Source organism: Spea bombifrons, chromosome 3 (genome assembly GCF_027358695.1).
Source record: "Spea bombifrons isolate aSpeBom1 chromosome 3, aSpeBom1.2.pri, whole genome shotgun sequence".
Taxonomy (NCBI): domain Eukaryota; kingdom Metazoa; phylum Chordata; class Amphibia; order Anura; family Pelobatidae; genus Spea; species Spea bombifrons.
In genome coordinates this window covers 113,138,557-113,160,371 of record NC_071089.1, presented here as the reverse complement: position 1 = coordinate 113,160,371, position 21,815 = coordinate 113,138,557, and the positions used below count along the sequence as shown (strand labels likewise).

At 43.6% G+C, this 21,815-nt stretch overlaps 1 protein-coding gene across 1 annotated transcript; it reads right to left on the bottom strand.

Annotated features, from left to right (window-relative positions):
* Positions 1–1,556: 1,556 nt before the first annotated feature.
* On the bottom strand, positions 1,557–21,609 carry MFSD2B (MFSD2 lysolipid transporter B, sphingolipid). The gene is made up of 14 exons (XM_053460736.1): positions 20,989–21,609; positions 17,436–17,558; positions 15,456–15,580; positions 12,036–12,159; positions 10,233–10,311; positions 9,877–10,058; positions 8,138–8,228; positions 7,505–7,623; positions 6,283–6,366; positions 5,384–5,464; positions 3,452–3,561; positions 3,121–3,264; positions 2,409–2,585; positions 1,557–1,925 (listed from the first exon to the last, which is right to left on the bottom strand). Exons 1-14 carry the CDS (start codon positions 21,184–21,186, stop codon positions 1,889–1,891), a joined length of 1,674 nt encoding a protein of 557 aa, XP_053316711.1. The 5' UTR covers positions 21,187–21,609; the 3' UTR covers positions 1,557–1,888.
* Between the last annotated feature and the right edge of the window lie 206 nt (positions 21,610–21,815).

Below are 21,815 nucleotides of genomic sequence, written 5' to 3'. Positions count from 1 at the left end.
TTTCATCACCTTAGCACCAGCTCTACGTCTTAAGGGTAAACCTATCACGTACGACCTTAATACTAATAATTATAACAATGAGTGAATGTAATATTTCATTATAGAAACGGTGGCTTTTCCTCATTTGAGTTGATGGCGGCTAAAACACTAAATTACACGAAAAACGTTCATGACTCGGCTGTTCAGAAAAAGAAAAATGAGCTGAACCTCTGTAAGCGGCCAACCAATTGTTCCAAAGAACAGCAAACTGAATTGCTTGGTCTAGGATTTTTTGCACAAAGATTATTTTGGAAAAATCAAAATGAGGTTGGTAGATAAGTGGAACAGCCGCCCAGCAGAGGTAGTAGAGTCTAAGATAAGACCAAGGACTGATAAAGGTGTGAGTCTTTACAGCACGACTAGCTGGGCTGAAGGGGTCGTATCTACTGCATGGCGCTTAATCTACTTACTTTATGACTGATTTCTGGTATTTTTTTTTCTGCCGTATAACTATTTGAATCTCAGGTCTCCGCAGAGGAAGCACCGAACCCTTTGCAATGGAAATATAAAATATAAACTCTCGGATCTCCCAGCGCCAAAGGGCTGCGCTGGGTCTAAGAAGTACGTGTTATAATGATAAAAAAAAAAAAACCTCATTGATACTGCTGGAAAAAATAATAAAAAATAATGGTTTAATCGTATAACATTTGTCTCATTCATCATTTTTGTCGGGAACGCTCAATTGTCACGTGTGAGATAAAGAGGCAGCGGTAGGTTGTTGTTTCCGTGCTGTAATCGTTTGATTAAACTTTCAGAGGAAAGAATAACATTTTATCTAAAATACTAAAGAGTAGCGTTAATGTTACCACGTCTCATAAGTTACGCAGGCGTCGCTAACCTTTACCTGGGAACTGTCTCTCTCTGTTTGCTACATCAGGTCTGAGTGATCACCCGGCCCCCGTGGCAGCTCTGCGGACAGCAGGGTAAAGGATCGTTCCGGGTGAGTCTAGTACAAAGTTCCGGATGTGGAATGTTCCGCGATCAGCGGCAGAATCTCATACAAGGAGGCACAACACCTGATGCAGGATTTCAATGAGCGGTCAGCCGGGGGCCGCTCCATTCTTCTCCATTAGGATATTAGATGTCCTCTCGGGAGGCAGTTGGTTACAATGAGTTACCCTAGGGTACCTGTACCCCTAAGACGGGGGTGTCCAATGTGCGGCCCTCCAGCTGCTGCAGGACTGCATCTCCCATCCTCCTCAGTCAGCCCCTTAGCTGAAAGAGCATTATGGGAGATGTAGTCCTGCAGCAGCTGGAGGGCCGCACGTTGACCAGCCCTGACTCAAATGATTCTCGGTATACGTCGGGCCTTCCACCTCTTAAATACTAATGACTATTTTACACCCTTGGTGATATATATATATATATATATATATAGTCCTCCGGTTGTTCGACAAAAACTCCCATCAAACTATTAAAAAATATTAGCAGTCTAGCAGCAGCTAAAGGAACGCGAATCCCCTCGCCCCGGATCGATTCGTTCGAGTTCCGCATTAAAATATGGATTCCGACAAAGCTTTATAAAGAGGAGTGTGTTCTATTATCACGTGTAACAGTTTTGCCGCCTGAATATATTAATAATCATCAGTGAACAATAATATTAATTCATCTGCTTAAAATAATATTTATATATACAAAACTAAATGCTTATTTTAACCAAAAAGCTAAAAATATTCAAATGTTTGGGTTTGTTTTTTTACACAGCTGCTGAGAAAATGTTCCTGCAAAGAGAATTCGAGTCTCTGGTGCTGAAGGACTGTGAATAAAGAACCAGTCCCAATATCTGGATAAGATATAAACAGTTCTCCCTGATCCGATGTGCAGCGCTGCCGGTACCGGTATGTAAGCGTCACATAACTATAAGCGTTGAGCGCCGGGTCCGTAACCTGCAGAATATAAGAAATGAGAATAAGTTCAAATATTCATCCGCAAATCTCAGTTTTGACGCAGAAAAGATAAATCTGTCGCAGAGGGCATTGATTGGATCTGGAAAGGGCTGATGCTTTATTGCCCCCGGATACCGGGGAAGCCAATCCTATGCTTTTCCAAACCACAAGAGTTTGCGCTCTTAGAAGTAGCAACCAGGGGATTTTGTATTTGTTTTTAAATCGACCAATCAGAATCTTATCCCAATAACGGGGTGATCTGCAGGTTTGACTCGGAGTCTCCAGATGGAGTGCTGCTTCTGGGTCTCCATCTGTGGAAGCCACGCCCACTCCCCTCCTACTCCCTGCCCACTATATACTGTTTGAGGCAAGCCCCACCCCATCACAAAGCCACTCCTCCAGTAAGTGCCCAGATGGGAACATTGGCTAATAAGTACGTGATGGTGGATGTCATGGATCCAGTATTGTCTCCCCATGGCGTACCTCATCACGTCCAACGCCATTTCAGTCTCTTTCCGTATGTCTTCGGTGATCGGGTAGAAGACGAGTATCAGGAGCCCGGCGATGATGAGGAGAGCAGGCACTGCCCCGATAAGAATCTGGAGCGTCACCACCACGTGGTGGGATTGCTTGCACGCGGCGCTGCTGTACCCGGCGAACCTGAGAGATGCAGGGAGGGAGACGTGATTCCAGAGGAAAGACCGACAGACAACGAGTGACAGATGGATGGAGATGGCAGTTCTCACAAGTATAATAACCGCATTCCCAACATATAATCCGCAAGAAAACCTCCGTGCCTTTCAGATGGGCACGAAAAAGAGAAAAAAACACTGGAAAAAAGCAACGTCATCTAATGTATAAAGAGGGAACTTGGTTTTGTGCAAGTACCATCAAAACAGGGACTCTCCGCCAGGGCAGTGTAGAAAAGAGGAATTAATGCGACTCCCTGATGAAGGACTCCCCTGTTTTCATGAAATATAAATGTTGGTATGAGAATTGGTACAAAATACATTTTGGTTTTTTTTTGAGCGTGCCAGGAGTTTTTACTTCCCACCAAGCAAAAGGCCAATACCGGTGGACTCACTAGTCCTGGACCAAGTAGAGGATGCAGGAGTAGAAGCGTGCAAAGATGTCCGACCGTGTCCAGATATCACAGACACCGTGGCGGAGAAAGGCTGGAGGAGGTGGAACTTACTCCAAGCTCATCGTGGAAATTCCCAGCGCTATGCCGGCCGACAGCTTCGTGAAGAAAACAAACGTCGAATAGAAAATCGCCTCCAACCCCTTGGCTTGAGGGTTCATCAGACGGAAATTATCCACCACATCAGGAAGCATGGACCTTGGGAGATGTAACGGAGAGAGCGGTCATACTGGGCATCGGAAGAAACAGTAGGCTTCTAATTGTGAGGGTGCCCAACACAACGCCGGGCAGGAGTTTCCATTCGGCACAATATTCCGACACCCCCGACGAGGGTCTTAAGTTATATTATTTTTTTAGGGGGGGTGAAATAATTCTGACCACTGACCATGGTAAGAGAAGTGATGCAGCGATACTTAAACCAGACGTCACAGCAACCGCGTAGGCCACGGCGAGGCTCGGGATGGTCACCAGCATGATGGCAAACGGGATCATCCACTGAAATGGAACAAAGGACAACGGTGTCAGCATACAGCGCCGGCCTATGGCACAGAACATGGCGCATGGCTTGGACTTTCCGGACAGTAAACTAGGCGCCTGCCAATCTTTCCAGGGGTGCCATAGGTCGTGGTTCTGCTAACTTCAGACCCGGCCCCGCATAACGTTCTATCTTCTCCAGTCACAAGGATCTATTCAATGGCGGTCAAGATGCCGGTCATGCTGGTCAACCAAGGGCTATCATCCCATCCTCCCTTTATCTGCTCTGGATCCAAACACAAGCCATGCCCCGGGGTAACTGCGGCGTTATAATTAAAGGACAGAGATAAAATCTTTTTTTGGGACGTCTCCAAACATCTATTTATCCTGATGCACCGACGCCGCTTTACTAGAAATCAAAACGCCTTCCCGGAAAACACCCCGAGCTATTCAGCAAAATCCAGACGGACGACGAGTTAAAACGTTAAAAACGTGCTTCTGCGTAACCCTTCGGGTGCCAACGTCACTGTGCTGCATTGTGCTCTCGTTGCCGATTCACCTAAAGGGTTAAATAATATTTTGTAATCCCCCCCGAGGCATTAAATATGCATCACATACTGCAAACTCATTTAGAACAAATGGGCTGGTAATATAAAAAATATAAAACAAATATGTGAAGCAGAATGTATTATTGGGCTGATATTTGCTGTAAATAGTTTAATGTTTCCGTACCAGGTTCGAGGGCATGAATATGGCGCAGCCGCCATACTGTACGGCTGTATACAATATTGTATCATTTTCCTATAGACTGTAAGCTCCCAGGAACAGTGAGCTGGCGGCAGCAGTATGTCTTAACCTCTGTTCCTATAGATAGCTTTCTATACGGTTAATAGATCGTTCCAGAATCTCCCGGGGTTCTATAAATGAGATGTTAAGTACCGGTATTGTCTGCCATTAAGCAGTGATCACGGTGTGGCGGTCCGCGGGGGACGGCGCTCACGTATCACATGACTACTTATAATGGCTGCCTCCAGCCCCGCAAATTACACTTGAAAATTGTAAAAATAAGATAGAAAACAGACATTTCGGTCTGTCAGATATTATGTAACGGTAAAGGGAAAATAATTACACAAAATTAACCCGTATTGCACGTGTACAACAGTTTACAGCACGGTACAGCCCTTCCTCCGAACCAGATTGTTAGATTAGATTAACTTTAGGGGAACCTGCTCTCCTACATATATATAAATATAGGTTTCTATATATTTTAAATACCGGTATATATTTATATATATATATTTTAAATCTTTACATATTTCTACATCACACTTACCTTAAAATCAGAAAATTAGCTCTGCCCCCAAACGGCTTATTCACTAAACTCCCACAAGCCTCCTATTTCTAAAAGATCGGAAGCTCCCTGCGAGATCTACACACAGTAACATACTTATACACACGCTAACATACTAACACGCACATAGTAACATGCTAACATATATTAACACACTTACACACACAGCCTACCTTTGTTGGCTCCCTCAAGGTCGTCACACGCTGGCAAATGACGCCATACTCTAGCGTTATGCCTGGGTGGGGAGGTTGGTGGAGCTGGGGTTGGGGGCCTGTCTCTACTACTGTTGGGTCATGCCTCACTGGGTGCTTCAGTTACCAGTGCGGCCAGGCGGGGGGCCAGTACACCAGCACCAGGCGTACCCCCCGATGGCAGACCTGTGCCTACCTACACCTTCAGCACATAATATGTAGAATTTGTATTTTTGAATCAATTCTAAATATGATCCACTGATAACCGCACACATTCATATATATATATATGTATACTTGCCGAAATCCCGAATGCAGCCATTTTCTTGCCAAATCTTTTTAGAAACCACTGCCAGAACGGGATACTCAGGACAGCCGAGATCTGCGGGCATAAAACAATGTTAATGTCCCCGGAACATGGTTAAACACATCCTCCTCGTCCAGATCCTTTGTAAGCTTTCATTCTATTTCTGTGCGTCTGCCATCACAAGACGGGCAAAGCTTATAATGCAACACTTATTTGCCAATTTACTTTATTATTAAAAAAAATATTGAATTTTCGTAAGGATTTTTAACCAATCAGCTTATAGTAACTCTCTGTCAAACTATTCACCAACCTTCTGACCCTTTTTTAGACCCAGGGTTCTGTTACGGTTCCTCAATGAGGGTCACGCTCATGAATAACTATATATTTTTTTTTACATTAATGAAAATTAAGCGATGTCAGGTTTTGTCCATTAAAATAACACAAAATACATCAGAAATCCAGCACAGACGGGGTTAATTTTGTAAATGACTATTGTGGAAGGAAACAGCTGTTTTTTAATGGAATCTCTTTATAGGAGTACAGAGGCCCTTTATCCCTCCCATCACTCCTTTATCCTTCCCATCACTCCTTTATCACTCCCATCACTCCTTTATCCTCCCATCACTCCTTTATCACTCCCATCACTCCTTTATCCTCCCATCACTCCTTTATCACTCCTTTATCACTCCCATCACTCCTTTATCACTCCCATCACTCCTTTATCACCCCCATCATATTGCATATATTATCAGATAGGCCACATTGTGGTTTTGGGGTGAGCTGTAATAGTGTTAAGAATTAGTACTTTTAAGTGGATAGTGTTGCTGGCGTTGGCGTCTGCGCATGGACGATACTCTGCCGCCGTGCAGCTGGCGACTCCTGTACCCACTCACCAGGATGGTCAGCACCAGGTTCTGGAAGTGATCCCTCAGGTCTGCCGCGTGCGTGCAAAAAAGGACAAAATTGCTCTGCTGAAGCTGGTGAATCAGAAACAGACAGTCAACGGCACGCCATACCCGCGGAGGAGCTCCCACCGCGCATGTGGGAACAAAGGAACAACAAAACCCAAATAAAACCATATAACTCGGCACTTTATTCCACCACGTGGACATCCACCGACCCCTGGTGGGTGCTAGGAGTCTACGAGACGTGGTCTTCTACAGCTTCATCTCACGGAACGCTCCTCATGGAATGTCCCGCCGATTTTTTTTTACTTGGTGAAGACTCTATTTGGTTCTAGAATTGTTTTTCCAGATTCCTAACTAAAATATTTACGTTCTTATCTCCTCAAGCATCTAATCGGAAGCTCCGAGTCTGAAGAGTGTGATGACGGAGGTCTATCCCGCACCGGTCTCCATTACGCACTTAAATATAATAAAATAGTCATTCGTCGCCGTCATGTGAAGAAGCGAAAGAAAAACGACGGTTTCGGGGCTGTGCCGGTAAGAGGTGACCCCGCGGCTTTCACCGGCATGTTTGTTGGCTTTGGTTTCTCTGGTTATCACCTATTCTGCAACCCGGTATATTCACTAAAGTGGGAATTTGCACGCCAACTTCACTATTATTACGCAATCCCAATGAGTTTCTCCTGCCAGAAGAGCTTGGGTTAACCCTTTATAACGCGCAGTTAGCACGGGACAATTATCTTTCTAAAGGTCGCTTCTCCTATTGCGGCGTCCATCGTTCAGGGCCTGGAGAAGCAACCTGCCAAGGACAGCCTTTCTTAACGGACGGTGAAGCTTTCCCCCAAATTCTTTACGATCTCCCTGGTTGTGATGACTACTCGAGGTCTTTATTGGCATTGGCAAAGGGGCCGAACATTGGTGCCGAATACGGGAAATAGTAATAATGAAGATAAGTGCCCAAAATGCCCGTACGCCCGTATGATGTGGTATAAAAAAACGTTATGTTTGCCGGCCCTCAAAGGACTGCGTTAAAGCGGAACCTTCATCTATAACGAGCTGTTTGCAGTAAATATATCCGGTCGCTCTAACCGCCATTGGTACGCCGACGCGGCACTCTAATAGTCCTATAAACCGGCAGAATGTAGAAGAGAAGGACCGGTTCCAGCCAATCGTAAAAGGTTTTTAAAGGGACCTGTGAGATCCGAGTTACCTGAACAGCGGCTGAGATGAGCAGGAAGGAGGCTATGAGATTGAGGTACGGACCGTGTCGCATCGACAGCTTGAAACCCTTGAAAAAAGGAATAATCTTGCCAGAAGAATACACCGGATCTGCAAGACGAAACCGAAGGCGCGCATGTTTATCACGTGTATTGTTTAAGAGACCAGCCAGGCGCTTTGTCGATAAACCTCATGTGAAAAAGAGACCTCTGAGTCCCAAAAGCTTATGTCTTTTTACATGCCTAATAAGAATGTTCCCAATCATCGTATTAAAGTGGTGCTGAGGGGGTTTGTCCAGTATGTCTCCAAACCCAAACTTCAACATACCACCGATCTGGTAAAGCCCACCCAACAAGAAGATTTAAGGTTAATGGGGAAAGCAGCGGGTGTTCTACGGGATGGGAATCAATTCACTGCTGCTTCATAGCGTGGGAAGCAATTTACTGGGAGCCGACATATCGTGAGCTATGGAAAGCCACCACCAGGAACCTGAGGGAGAAGCCCAGGAGGAAGCCGGGAGAAGGATTTCTGGGAGTTGTTACTCAGCGTAGACCTGAACCAGAACTGTCCATTCGTATTTATTCCGGTTATAACCACATTGAGGATATGAATAGAAGTTTCTCACCGTGTCTTTCTTTTACTCCGATGAAGAGAATGGACGTACACAGCAGATACACGCAGCCTATCGCTCCGGCCGCAATCATGTAGACGTTCCTCTAGAGATAACAGAGTTACGTGTCAACATATACGTGGTCAATTCATGATGCTCGAGGTTTTTAGCTACAGCTCCGGGGCTAGGGGCTGAAGTTCGGGACGGCACTGGTTTAAATGGTTGTATCAAGTAGAATGTTGGCAACCGCAGGGTTCTTCTGGATCACCCGGAACCCTGCAGCTCTCCAGACCCTCAACTCTTAAAAGGACCCCAGCATGTTCTCTGGCACTTAACAGGAGCGTTAGGTTCCCAAATAGATACATAGATATAAAGACTATCATATATAATAAAAGCAGGATTTAATCATTGGTTTTTTGGATCAGTGGAAGGATCAATAAAAGAATAATTTCCACGTCTCCCCATTACCCGCACCTAAAAAACCAACGTGGCGCCATCAAAGACCCAAAAAATGATTGTGCCGTTTAATGAAATTGGCTTTATTTTATCTACGGCCATTGAAGAAAATAAATCTATTATTTCTTCCATGAACCGGTCTGTTTGATCATCTCTTCATATCACAGAAATCATCCATTAATAATCAGCGATGGGGAAATGTCTTGGGTTTATCCATCACGCCTGTTAGTGTTTCCGAATGTTTTATATATGAGCTCCCGAGTACTGATGTAAGGATCTATATATTATATATGAACTGGCGTCCGGTAACGCATGCTTTACAATTATACATTAACTGCTTGGAGGTTTCTTTCTTTATTAGATACTATACGGGATCAGCTTTCAGACGGGATCGTGGTTATCAAATGTCATTTCATAAATGCGTAAATTTGTTGTGAAAGTGAGCGTGTATCTAGCGGACGGAGAAAAGGTTTATGGATCAGGAGCTGCCAAAACCCGAGGCAGTGTATTCATTAAACAGAAGGTGACGGCAGGTCGGCCCCATCCGGCCCCCGTCTAGTCGCCCCCTTTCTCCTACAGTAAAGACTGAAACCTTCATCAGTCGTTGGTCTTGTCTTAGATTCAGGAGCTGTATCCCTACCCCGTGCATGTTTACATCCCCTCACTGAATTACCCTCTACCACTTCTGCTGGTGGACACCGACAACTCTCAGCCACAGTGGCACAAACTCAAACACACCGTCCTTTCGCAGGCATTCTGAGCCAATCTCAAATGTACTGATGACGGCTCAGTAGCATCTACCACACTCTGGACTAATTCACACAGTATTCTGAACTGAAAGACACACTCAAACTTACACATCACACTCAGCCATACACACACTCACGCAGCATTGCCTCTGAAACGCCCCTTCTTGCTGTGAAAATTACCCAGATGAATAATATATTCATATATATATATATATATATATATATATATATTTATACGTTATATATATGAGCCCTTATGAGCTTGCAGTTGTGTGTTGCTAAACTATTCTATACACGCATTCTGTAGCAGCTGCACTCCATGTATCATATTTAGCGTATGTTTCTACATATACTACTGGTGATTAATTTATGGGTGATGGATGTTTTTTATGACGCCATTAAATGGTTAAAATCATTTAAAGACATTAATTTAAGATGCCTTATATTTGTCTGGTTAGCAAAGGGTGGGACACACATCCATTTGTGATGCTATCATTTCTAGTTACGGGACGCGTATGACATCAGAGAGTGACAGCGTTCTCTACCTACAGCATGAAGCAGGTCGGGGGATCCCGGGAGGAGGGTGCCGTTGGCCGGAGATTCGGTGGAATTAACCGTGAAGTTGGTGGTCTCGTTGTTCGTGATGCAGTGGTGGCCCGTGTGAGCGCTCGCCACTATCTGTCCTTGAACCGCTGCTCCTATAAGGGTCCCCAGGACCTCCACGGTCATTCCTGGAAGAGAAAGAGTCCTTAAACTGGCCCCAGCACGGCCCTCTGTAACGAACTGCCAAAAAGCAGCAAAAATACGGCAACGGACCGCTGGATCTCAGCGTTAGAATTGGGAAACAAGACTCGGAATAGTCCAGCAAATAATAAATAATAAATAATACTAATGCCCTCGCTTACTGTACGCAGTGGTCGAGTCCCTCTCCGCCTGGTCGGTGCTGAGAAACATGGTTAGCGTTGTGTACGGGACATGGTAAACCTAGCGGAGAAACCCAAATGTTAGACACCCCACCACAGGGCATTTTAAAAGTATGTCGCCCCAAAGGGGTAAATGTGATGGATGTGTTAGATGATCGGGTATTTAAAGGTGAAAGTCTACTGCCCCCCACAGCCTCACCAGCCATCAATACATATTAAAGTTCATAGTCAGTCCTTTCTAATGCGTTCCATTACCACTTATTCCCTCCCCGATTCCCGCCAGCTTCGGGGGCTCGGACTTCATAGCATTTAACGCTGTAATCGCTGTTACAGAGAATTTCTGGGGTAATTAAATACCAATAAGGATCAGATATCTTTGGCTACTTGTCTTCCAGTGTGTTTGATGAGCCGATGTATTACTGGGGCCACCCGGCTGGGCTTGCCGCCGGGGCCAAACATTACCCATCATCCCCTGCGGGCGCATTAATAGGGTAATGTGTGTATATGATATCACGGCACTGGTTAAATCCCAGCGTGCAAAGATATAAGGTCATTGGAGAATATGTGCAAATACATCATGTGCATTAATAGTCAAAAAATATGACATCATTTGTGAGTGAGATCCAGTGGCAAATAGTCAATCCCTTTACCATTCTGGGGTTTAACAGAGGAATGTGTTATATTTCTGCATGATATATATTGGGATTATTTTTAGGGATAATAGCAGTTTATGGGAAAATAAGTGTATGTTGCACTTTCATTCCTTCACCACTAGGTGGCACAAAGATCTAAAGATCTGGTGCCTGCGTTCAATAGCCAGCGCTGTATTCTTGATCAGTCTGGTACAGCGTGTGTTAATGAGCAAAAGTCTCTATATTTACTGTCACTGTGTTAAAAGCGATGTTACGCGGGGTTAAGACATTTGCTGTACCTCCTGACTTAACTTTTCCTTGCAGTTTATTGGCACAGAATGTGCTTCTTGGGCAACCTGCACTTCGAAACAAATCCCCGTTTAAGTGAAATCTTATGCAGAATTTACAAAGTTTTGGATTTGCCCAGCGGCTGATTATCGATGGGGGGGGGCAGGTGGCTTCATGTTGGGTGTTCGGAAACAATAGCCCTCGAAAACTGGCTTACTTCTCTTGCACCATGTGACCATGCAGTATTGCCCTAGGCTGCCGGGTTAGGGGTATCCCCTAATCGCCTGCGTTTAAAGGACCGCTCTGACCATGTGAAATGCACATTAGAATCTGTTTACTGCCTGCATACTGCCTAAGTACTGTGCATACTGCCTGCATACTGGTGAATACTGCCTGCATACTGGTGAATACTGCCTGCATACTGCCTGTGTACTGGTGCATACTGCCTACGTACTGGTGCATACTGCCTGCATACTGGTGAATACTGCCTGCGTACGGCCTGTGTACTGGTGCATACTGCTTGCATACTGGTGCATTTTTTAGTAGAGTTAGAAAGACTTTTGGTGATTAATACTCAAACAGTTTAAAGCAACATTGGAAACGGGGAGCTGGAAAAATGACGCCATCTAAAGAAGAGACTTCTGAGGTCCCAAAAGCTTATTCTGTAAAGTTTACATCTTTTTTCATGCCGGCTCCATAGAAGGTATCAACGACTAAAGGCTCCTTAAAAAATATAGAAACTAATGGTCGATGTAGCCCATGGGAACATCCTGATACATATTGTACTAGTGACACGGCATGTAAAAAAGGGTTAACAGCCAGCGTGACTGACATCGGGACTGACATCGGGACAGAGCGCACTTACTGTACTCAAAGCTTGGAAGAAGCAGTAGAAGGCGAGATACCACACGACTCTTCCTGCGACAAACGGTGGGTCAAACCACAAGAAGAAATAGGACAGGACCAGAAAGGGCGTGCATCCCACAATCCTACAATGAAAGAAACTGTCATGGAACACGGGACACGGAACACGGGCACATCTCACGGAACCCTACAAGAATCTGACGACGATTCCCACTCGATGCCCCTAATCATCAGACGTCTGGGGATGGCTCGTTGGATCCACGTTTTATACCCATCCCCAGGAGGACGTGCGCGGCGTAGGAGGGGGCTTCTATACTGACCACCGGGACCTCAGCGTACCCAATGGCACACACATGGCACACACGACATGTAACACGTTGTAGCCGCGCCGTGGCTCCTGTGCACACGTGCTACGATGAGGTCTAATCTTTAACATGGTTTTGTCCCCCAAAACAGTCGTTGCAACCATCATGCATACCCCCCGGCCCTCCCTGGACAGGGCTTGGATCCTGCACACTTATTCCGAGGATTCATAACGGATATTACATTCTAAGCGCGTTCCACGGTCCACCAAGAATAACTCCATCACAGAACCGCGGACCTCATTCCCGTCTACACGCTAATCAGACTACCGTGTTTGAGTTTACGTCCGCGTTCCAGTAACGCAGTTCATTATTATCATACATGTAGTAAATGTACAGGGGCGGAAGAAATACCATTTCCTACAAAGTGACGGCAGATAAGAACCATTCAGCCCATCTGGTCTGCCTGAAACAAATTCCTTCCAGCAAATTGCCTGAACACCAGGAAATACCCCAAAACAGCGATATAAATACCAGGAAATACCCCAAAACAGCTATATAAATACCAGGAAATACCCCAAAAACAGCTATATAAATACCAGGAAATACCCCAAAAACTTTACTGTATACAGCGCTGGGGGGGTTATATTACTGTATACAGCGCTGGGGGTTATTACTGTATACAGCGCTGGGGGGGTTATATTACTGTATACAGCGCTGGGAGTTATTACTGTTTACAGCGCTGGGGGGTTATATTACTGTATACAGCGCCGGGGGTTATATTACTGTATACAGTGCTGGGGGTTATATTACTGTATACAGCGCTGGGGGGTTATATTATTGTATACAGTGCTGAGGGTTATATTACTGTATACAGCGCTGGGGGGTTATATTATTGTATACAGTGCTGAGGGTTATATTACTGTATACAGCACTGGGGGGTTATATTACTGTATACAGTGCTGGGGGTTATATTACTGTATACAGTGCTGGGGTTATTACTGTATACAGCACTGGGGGGTTATATTACTGTATACAGCGCTGAGGGTTATATTACTGTATACAGCGCTGGGGTTATATTATTGTATACAGTGCTGGGGTTATATTACTGTATACAGCTCTGGGGGGTTATATTACTGTATACAGCGCTGGGAGTTATTACTGTATACAGTGCTGGGGTTATATTACTGTATACAGCGCTGGGGGTTATATTACTGTATACAGCGCTGGGGGTTATATTACTGTATACAGCACTGGGGGTTATATTACTGTATACAGTGCTGGGGGGTTATATTACTGTATACAGCGCTGGGGGTTATATTACTGTATACAGCGCTGGGGGGTTATATTATTGTATACAGTGCTGGGGTTATATTACGGTATACAGCACTGGGTGGTTATATTACTGTATACAGCTCTGGGGGAGTTATTATGTATACAGCGCTGGGGGAGTTATTATGTATACAGCGCTGGGGGAGTTATTATGTATACAGCTCTGGGGGAGTTATGTATACAGCGCTGGGGGAGTTATTATGTATACAGCTCTGGGGGAGTTATTATGTATACAGCGCTGGTGTAGGTACGGATGAATCATCTCATTTTTTCCCTGTTGTCTCTGCTGATTAAACCCGTCACCAAAGCTGCTATTTTAACAATTCGAACCCTAAATATACAGAATTTATATATAACTAGCATTGTAACCACATAACGCAGTTATACACATTTTCTCCAGTTGCCAAAAAAAGCATTTTTCACAAAATTTAACATTCAGAACAACAATGGTTAGACCAGCGAAGACGTTTCGTACACAAACCCCTCGTGTTTTGGGAACCGTTGTTATTTTGCAAATAGTGAAAAAGAAAAAAAACGGAACAACGCGGGTCAAAAGTTCCGGGAAACAAAGGAGAATTTCGTGAGGTTCTACGGTCCTCCACGGGATAAAGGCCAGCGTGTTTACCTCGGCTAAATGTGCAGTGATCAGGAAAACGGCACGTTCTGGCAGCGTCTCTGTGCGCTCAGCCCCGTCTCTCTCCTGCTCACAGAACGGGGCGATTCCATGACACAGAACATTGTCCGTAACGCCGGGAATACCTGCCTAGAACACGCCAAGGAGAGACGCGGCACTTTAACTGAAGCTCAGCCTGGGTCCAGTACTTTAGGGCAGGTGGAAAGAGCTGGAGCTGATCCAACTAAAAAGCTCCTCCACGTTTGTGCTTGGGACCATGCAGGTGAGGTGTCCTTCAAGAGGTCCTTCAAGATGTCCTTCAAGATGTCCTTCAAGATGTCCTTCAAGATGTCCTTCAAGATGTCTTTCAAGATGTCCTTCAAGATGTTCACAAGGACCTTTGGTATCTGGCGTGGATCATGAGCCAGAGCCAGGCTCTGTCCTAGTGCCACACCACTGGCTGACTTGCCCGCTTCTTCTAGTTTGTACCTGCCATGTGCCGGCCATATTCTGGAACATTAAGCCAATGGCTGCCTTAGCGTCAGACTAATTAAAATACCGCAACTGTAACAATATATCCCGTAATTATCAAGATAAGAAGAATCGATATCGCCGCATTGAGGCCAGCGAAGTCTAAGGCCCTTTTCCTTTGGGCCAACATAGAAAGAAAAGTTAAATAAGTTATTGGGAACTCAGTGGTCTCTTCTCAACTGAAGACGGGACCTCTGAGGTCCCAAAAGCTTATGTAAATTGACATCTTTTTCCTCTATGTTGGCTCAATAACCGTCATCGCTGACAGACAACAAAATGCTGTAAGGGTTTATTCACAAAACCATAGCTTTAGGAGATAATTCACTATAAATCATGTGGCCCTCCCTGAGCCTCTCCTGCCAAGATGGCTGAACAGGCCCGGCACACGCTTCAGTCTCCAATTTAATGAATAGTAAATTCACAGAGAGTCCCCGTCCTTCCTTAGACCGGTGATCTACCGGGATCACATAGCAAAGCCAGACATTTGCTAAATGACTAGATCCTTTCTGCTCTGCGACGCGATTGGCTGGCATGAAGTTAGCTTTACGGGTAATCTCTGTGCGTGATTTATATTGATGGCTCTACCTTCACAATGCATCCGGCGGAGTAAAAATAAATAAATATATATACATATACCTCTTACCATGGCATAAAGCGGCCAATCCTGGTCCATTTACTTTTATTAATGAAAAAGCCGACGACCGGGTCCATGATGCCACCCCAAGTTTTTCCAACGCACAGCACCAGAGAGGCTTCAAAGGGGGTGATCTGAAAAATATAGGAGAATCTTCAAGGTTTAATACTATACCCCATGTGCTCCACCGCGTCCATTTTCTGATATGGGCATCCATATAGGTTTTAATTATTTTAATTAGAAAAACACACAGGTTTAGTAATCTTATTCACTAAAGGAGGGGTTGGCGGGAAAGTCGCAACCTCATCTTCTTGGCTTCTGCCGCAGGAATTACCTGGGGGCCCTGTATAAAGCATGTTTAAATCAATGAGATTGAATCTCACCTCTCTGATTGAACTATACACCATACAGGGTCAGATCAGCCTCTCTTGCAAAGTCTTCCACCAACTCTTCCTTTAGTGAATAGAGCCTTATATGAAAACTCATTTCGTTAATTTATTCTGTGATTTCAGTCCAGGGAGGTGGAAAAGCAATGGAGGTCCTTGTTGTGGCAACTCAGCCATCCTTTGCAGCTCGGCCATAGCCTCCTCGCGACGCTGGCATTAATGGGTGGCTACTCAGGTAAGGTGGGGAGGTGGAGTGGTCCCCATTTAGACACCTGAAGTGTTGGAGGGTACGCACACGCTCACTCACGCTGCCTCTCTGGTAGCGTAAGGTTGCTTTGTGTGGAATGGAGCCAGCAGTGTTGTGTCAGGGTCTTCAGGAGCTCGAGGGCCCTGGGTGCGTGCGGAGTGTGACTAATGGATAATCCGGCTCTGGTGGTCAGTGGGCTTTTAGTCCAGCAGCAGCTGGCAAGGCAGCCCTGAAGGCATACACCACGCGCAAGAAACACAGACCTGTACCCCTCTGTCATTTATACCCCTCACTGATTAGAGCCTGGTGATGGGGTATGATGTCATAACTCAACGCTACATAGAGCGCAGCCGCTGGGGATTGGACTCTCCGCAGGGTAAGCAAGACGGGGATTTGAGAGGGTATGGGGGGATATTTTTCAAGAAAGAGACCGGGGGGTCCTGTCCAAGCACTGTTTGCAGATAATAAAGCCACGCTCTGTTAACCCACTTTCCTCATCTCCCCCTCCGCAGGGGCCATAAAGTGCCGAGCTGTGGAATGTCAACATAATAATGGAATTCTGTATCAGGTGTTCAAACAATACTATGTAACAAGTACACAAGTGTTATCTGTACGGCGCGCTGAACACCTAAATAACACCACGGGAGATCACCTGCGACGCGGAAAGAAAACGCCATTCACCAAAGCTGACATTTATATTGACTTAAGCCGCAGTGTCCCTTTCATTCCGATCCTTCACTTTATTAATATTGTATTGATGTATTAATATTTTTATTTAATAATAATAATTATTAATATTTTTTGGGAAGAATCAATATAAGAATAAATAATAAATAAATAATAGTTATTAATATTTTTAGGGAAGAATAAATATAAGAATAAATAAATAATAATTATTAATTTTTTGGAAGAATAAATATAAGAATAAACAATAAATAAATAATTATACATTTTGGGGGAACAATAAATATAAGAATAAATATTCCCTCACAGAAAAATCTAATAGAATGTATTCAGTTGATGGAGAAAATTTCATTTTATATGAAACATGAAGTTACAGTACATTATTAAAAACATAACGAACAACAAAAATAAAAATAGGGGCTATTAATAATAGTAGTAATAGTAATTCTCGTTTATATTTAGATTATTTGTGTTAGATAAGTGGAGCAGCCTCCCAGCAGAAGTGGTAGAGGCTAATACAGTGAGGGGATTTAAACATGCATGTGACAGTCATATGGCTCCTGAATCTAAGGCGAGACTTAAGGTCTGAGATTTGGATCAGGAAAGAGCGGACGGGATGGGCCGAATAGGGCCGATCTGCCATTAGACTGCAGTAAAGCGGATTTAGCTCACCTGTGCTACGTCCAGCAAGTAGATCTGCAGGAAGAACGCGGACGCGCTGCCGGCCACCTGATTGGGGGCTCCTCCGACGGCATAGCACACCTTGCTGAAGACGGAGAGCTTGATGCTGTTCCCCTAGAAGCAGACGGAGGAAAGTCGCTTACGTTAAATACTTTGCTATTTCTACAAAGGCTCGAGCACACGGAAGAGATGATCTGGCCGTGATCATCAAAATATTACGTGACATGTCTGACCGATTACGGCCAGCCGTGTCCATGCATTAAATGTACGGCACGGGGCAGCTTCCTGACAGGAAAACAAACCATTTACTGAGCAGGGCCCTTCTCGCCTGCCGTTTCTCTATGTCATCCGGTTATGTTATATACGAATCGTCCTGTCTATCATTTGTACAGCGCTGTGTATCCACGTGAAAGCCTTGGACCGGCCACACCAGCGGCTAATATAGTTAAAAACAGGGGCCATGAGGGGCCGATCTGCGCATGAGCACAGGACTGCATGTGCCAAAACGGGGCAAATCGTAGCCCATGAGACCAATCCCTCCCATAAGGGCAGAAAGGCAGTCTATACCCGAATCGTACAGAACCAACAGGCCGCAGAGTTTGTGACGTTTGGCTCCGTCTGTAAAGCGGGGAGCGCTTTATCTGTCAGTTACATGAAGCGACATAATGTTGATTGACAAAAACAGCCAAGAAAGTTCCCAAAATGTCACAGAGTTGGTGCTGGAGCTTCCAGATAAGAGCAGCTCCCGGCTATCTGCCCCGACGGGCTCTTATTTCACAAGATGACAAGCGGTATTTCAGAGCGTGAGGTCCGCCATACAATATACATATAAACTAAACACTACAGCACATATCATATACCGGTATATATATATATATATATATATATATATAATTACAACAAACTAAATATGACAGCATATATATATATATAATTACAACAGCACATACAGTGATTACATTATATATATATATATATATATAATAATTACAACAGCACATACAGTGATTACATTACCAGGTACATCATAAAAAAAAATGTCCCTAAAGGACCAATGACATGCCAGGTACATCATTAAAAAAAATGCCCCAGGTACATATTCGCTAAAAAATGGTTCCTCGTCACAGCAATAGCATGCACTTCTGTTCTACAGACAACCACATGCAACAATACAGTGAAATGACAATTAATATATATTAATTTTTATGTATATGTATTAATTTTTATATGTCATTTTAACGCATTGGATAATTAGTATGGGGTTATTTAGTGAGGAAGTGGGTTAGGGTCAGGTGGGGGTTAAAATAAAATAAGAAAAACAAAAACAAAATTAAATACTTAAAATAAATAACAAAAATATTTCATTTGTTTTTAAAATTAGGGCAAGTTAATTTTTTTAATATCCATTTTTTTTTTTAATCATAAAAAATATTGTCTTCTGTATATGAATATGGTTTTAGAAACAAACCAAAAAAATCTCTCATTTGTGCGGGTTCACTAAATGAGAAAGAAGGAAATAACTGATGAAAAAGATCCAAAAATGGCTCTGATTGTGTAAAAAAAAAACAGACATACAGAGACACACTCTAAATGTATCACCACTGCTAAAAAGGACAAATTAAAGTGACAGTACTGTAAAAAAAAAAATCAGCGATTATTTATTTGTCCATTTAATTTGGCTTTATAATGTGTTATTCATGTATTCAGTCTATTTACTAAAATACTTCATTATTTAAGCAGAAACAAAGCAAAAAAAATAAGTTAACCATTCTGTGTATATATTATATATATATTATTTATTATTAAATAAAATATTTATTATTTTTAGTTATTATTTTTATTATCTTATTATTTTTATTATATTATTTAATATTATTATTTGTTATATTATTCATATATCTATGTTAGAATGGATAAGAAAAGATTTGTTTCCATTGTTTAAATCTTGGAGTGCTAAATAGCTCCAGGCATAGCCCTGTCCATGAACTCAGTAGTCACTTGTTATTCCCGTAGATATTATCCCCTATTCACTTGATTCTGAAATTACCCTAAATCGGCAAAAATAAATGGAAAAAAACCAACAATTTTTACACAAGCCATCTGAATTTATTTGATGCGCTTTAGTATTATTTATTAGTTAATTATTTATATAGCACCATCATATTCCATAGCGCAGTACAACGGGATATCTGTATTCTTGTATATATCGTGTAATGTGTGTAAGACCTGGGTCTTTACATCGGTAGATGTTAATCAGTCGTTGGTCTCATCTTAGATTCAGGAGCTGTATGCCTATCCCATGCGTGTTTATATTCCCTCGCTGTATTACATGCTACCACCTCTGCTGGGAGGCTGTTCCACTTATGTACCAGCAATCACCCTCTCAGTAAAGTAAAACTTCCTTACATGAAGTCTAATAAAGCAGGTAAGTATGATATTGTTGCAGAAAGATGTCTCTACACAAAGCATTTTACAGAGATCAGCATCTGTTTAACTCTTTTAGTCCCAGAGGGTGCATTAGTAAACCTCGCCTTACTTACTCTGTTGGAATAAAGGGTTAAGGAAATGCACCAACCTATATGACTATATCTTATATATATTATATATCTGAAATACAAATTAGGGGGCTTAGTTCTCTGCATGAAACCAACATAACATCAGGGCAGAAAGTGACAGTGATAATAATATATCACATCTAGTATTTATTTACACATCCATGGGGGCAACTAGCAGGGGTAAGTGATGCCGCAGTGTAGGGTCCCCTGTAAGCATGCACATTCCACATACATACATACACACACATATATACATACACACATATGTACATACATACATACACACACATACATACATACACACACACACACACATATACATATTTAATGAAAGCTTATTGTTGAGGGGTACTTTAACAAGAAGTTAATTCTACTAAAATATGAATAAAGGTATATATAGCGAGTATATATGATGTATAAGTATATATATAGCGAGTATATATGATGTATAAGTATATATATATAGCGAGAATATATGATGTATAAGTATATATAGTGAGTATATAGAGTGAACGTATATAGTAAGTATATACAGTAAATATATATGGTCAGTATATAGTGTATATATATATATATATATATGTATAGTGAGTATATATAGAGTGAGTATGTATAGTAAATATATATAGTACATATATAGTCAGTATATATTATATATATAGTCATTATATAGTGAGTGTATATATAGTGAGTAAATATGATAAGATATATAGTAAAATGTATGTATTTAACACTAATGTCTGAATGGCTGATTTAGTAACATGGAACAGGTTGCTATGGGTAATGGGGTTATGTCATTGTACAGCGCTGCGGAGTATAATGGCGCTATATGATCCGATGATAATAATAATAATAATAATAGCGGGCGAGTTATTAGTAGTAGTTCTCCAGCAGGCAGGCACCTAGTACCGGCACTCCAGCTGCTGCAGACTCTAACTCCCAGTAAGCTCGGCCAGCCGGCGGCATGCTCAGCGGCTGCATGCTCTCACCTGTCGTGCTGGCTGCGGACTCTTGCAGTTGGCGGTGACCGTGCTGAGCGGGGGCTGCCGGGCTCTCTCGTCCATGTCAGGGGCAGAGTGCGCGGCTCCCGGGCGGCCCGCAAGCAGCCAGCACAGGGGGCGGGGCAGGGGGCGGGACACCAGCCGGCAACGGTGCGACCTGTCAGCGACCTGTCCCGGGACTGTCATCCACAGGTATCCGAGCCATTAACGCACAGCGGTGTGCCTCTCCGCGCCACTCTCCGCAATCCTAACACGCGTTATCCTCACATACACCCTGCAGGTCTCCACATGTGCTGCCCCGAAACCTTGTCATACCCCTGGATCCTACACCGTCTCAACACACCACTGCTTTCCTACCCCATCTCATCTACACCACTGCTTTCCTACCCCATCTCATCTACACCACTGCTTTCCTACTCCATCTCATCTACACCACTGCTTTCCTACCCCATCTCATCTTCACCACTGCTTTCCTACCCCATCTCATCTACACCACTGCTTTCCTACCCCATCTCATCTACACCGCTGCTCTCCTACCCCATCTCATCTACACCACTGCTTTCCTACCCCACCTCATCTACACCACTGCTTTCCTACCCCATCTCATCTACACCAGCTGCTTCTGGAGCCCATCTACTGCCCCTTCCTCCTCCACTCCATGTGCTACCGCCTTTTTTCCCATCATCCTAATGCCTTTTCCTGACTACCTCCCTGTGTACTGCCCCCTCTGCCTGTCCCCCTCTCCCTGTGTACTGCCCCCTCTTCTGTTCACTCCTCTCTATTCTTCCCCTTCAGACTGTTCTCTCTCTTGCCCC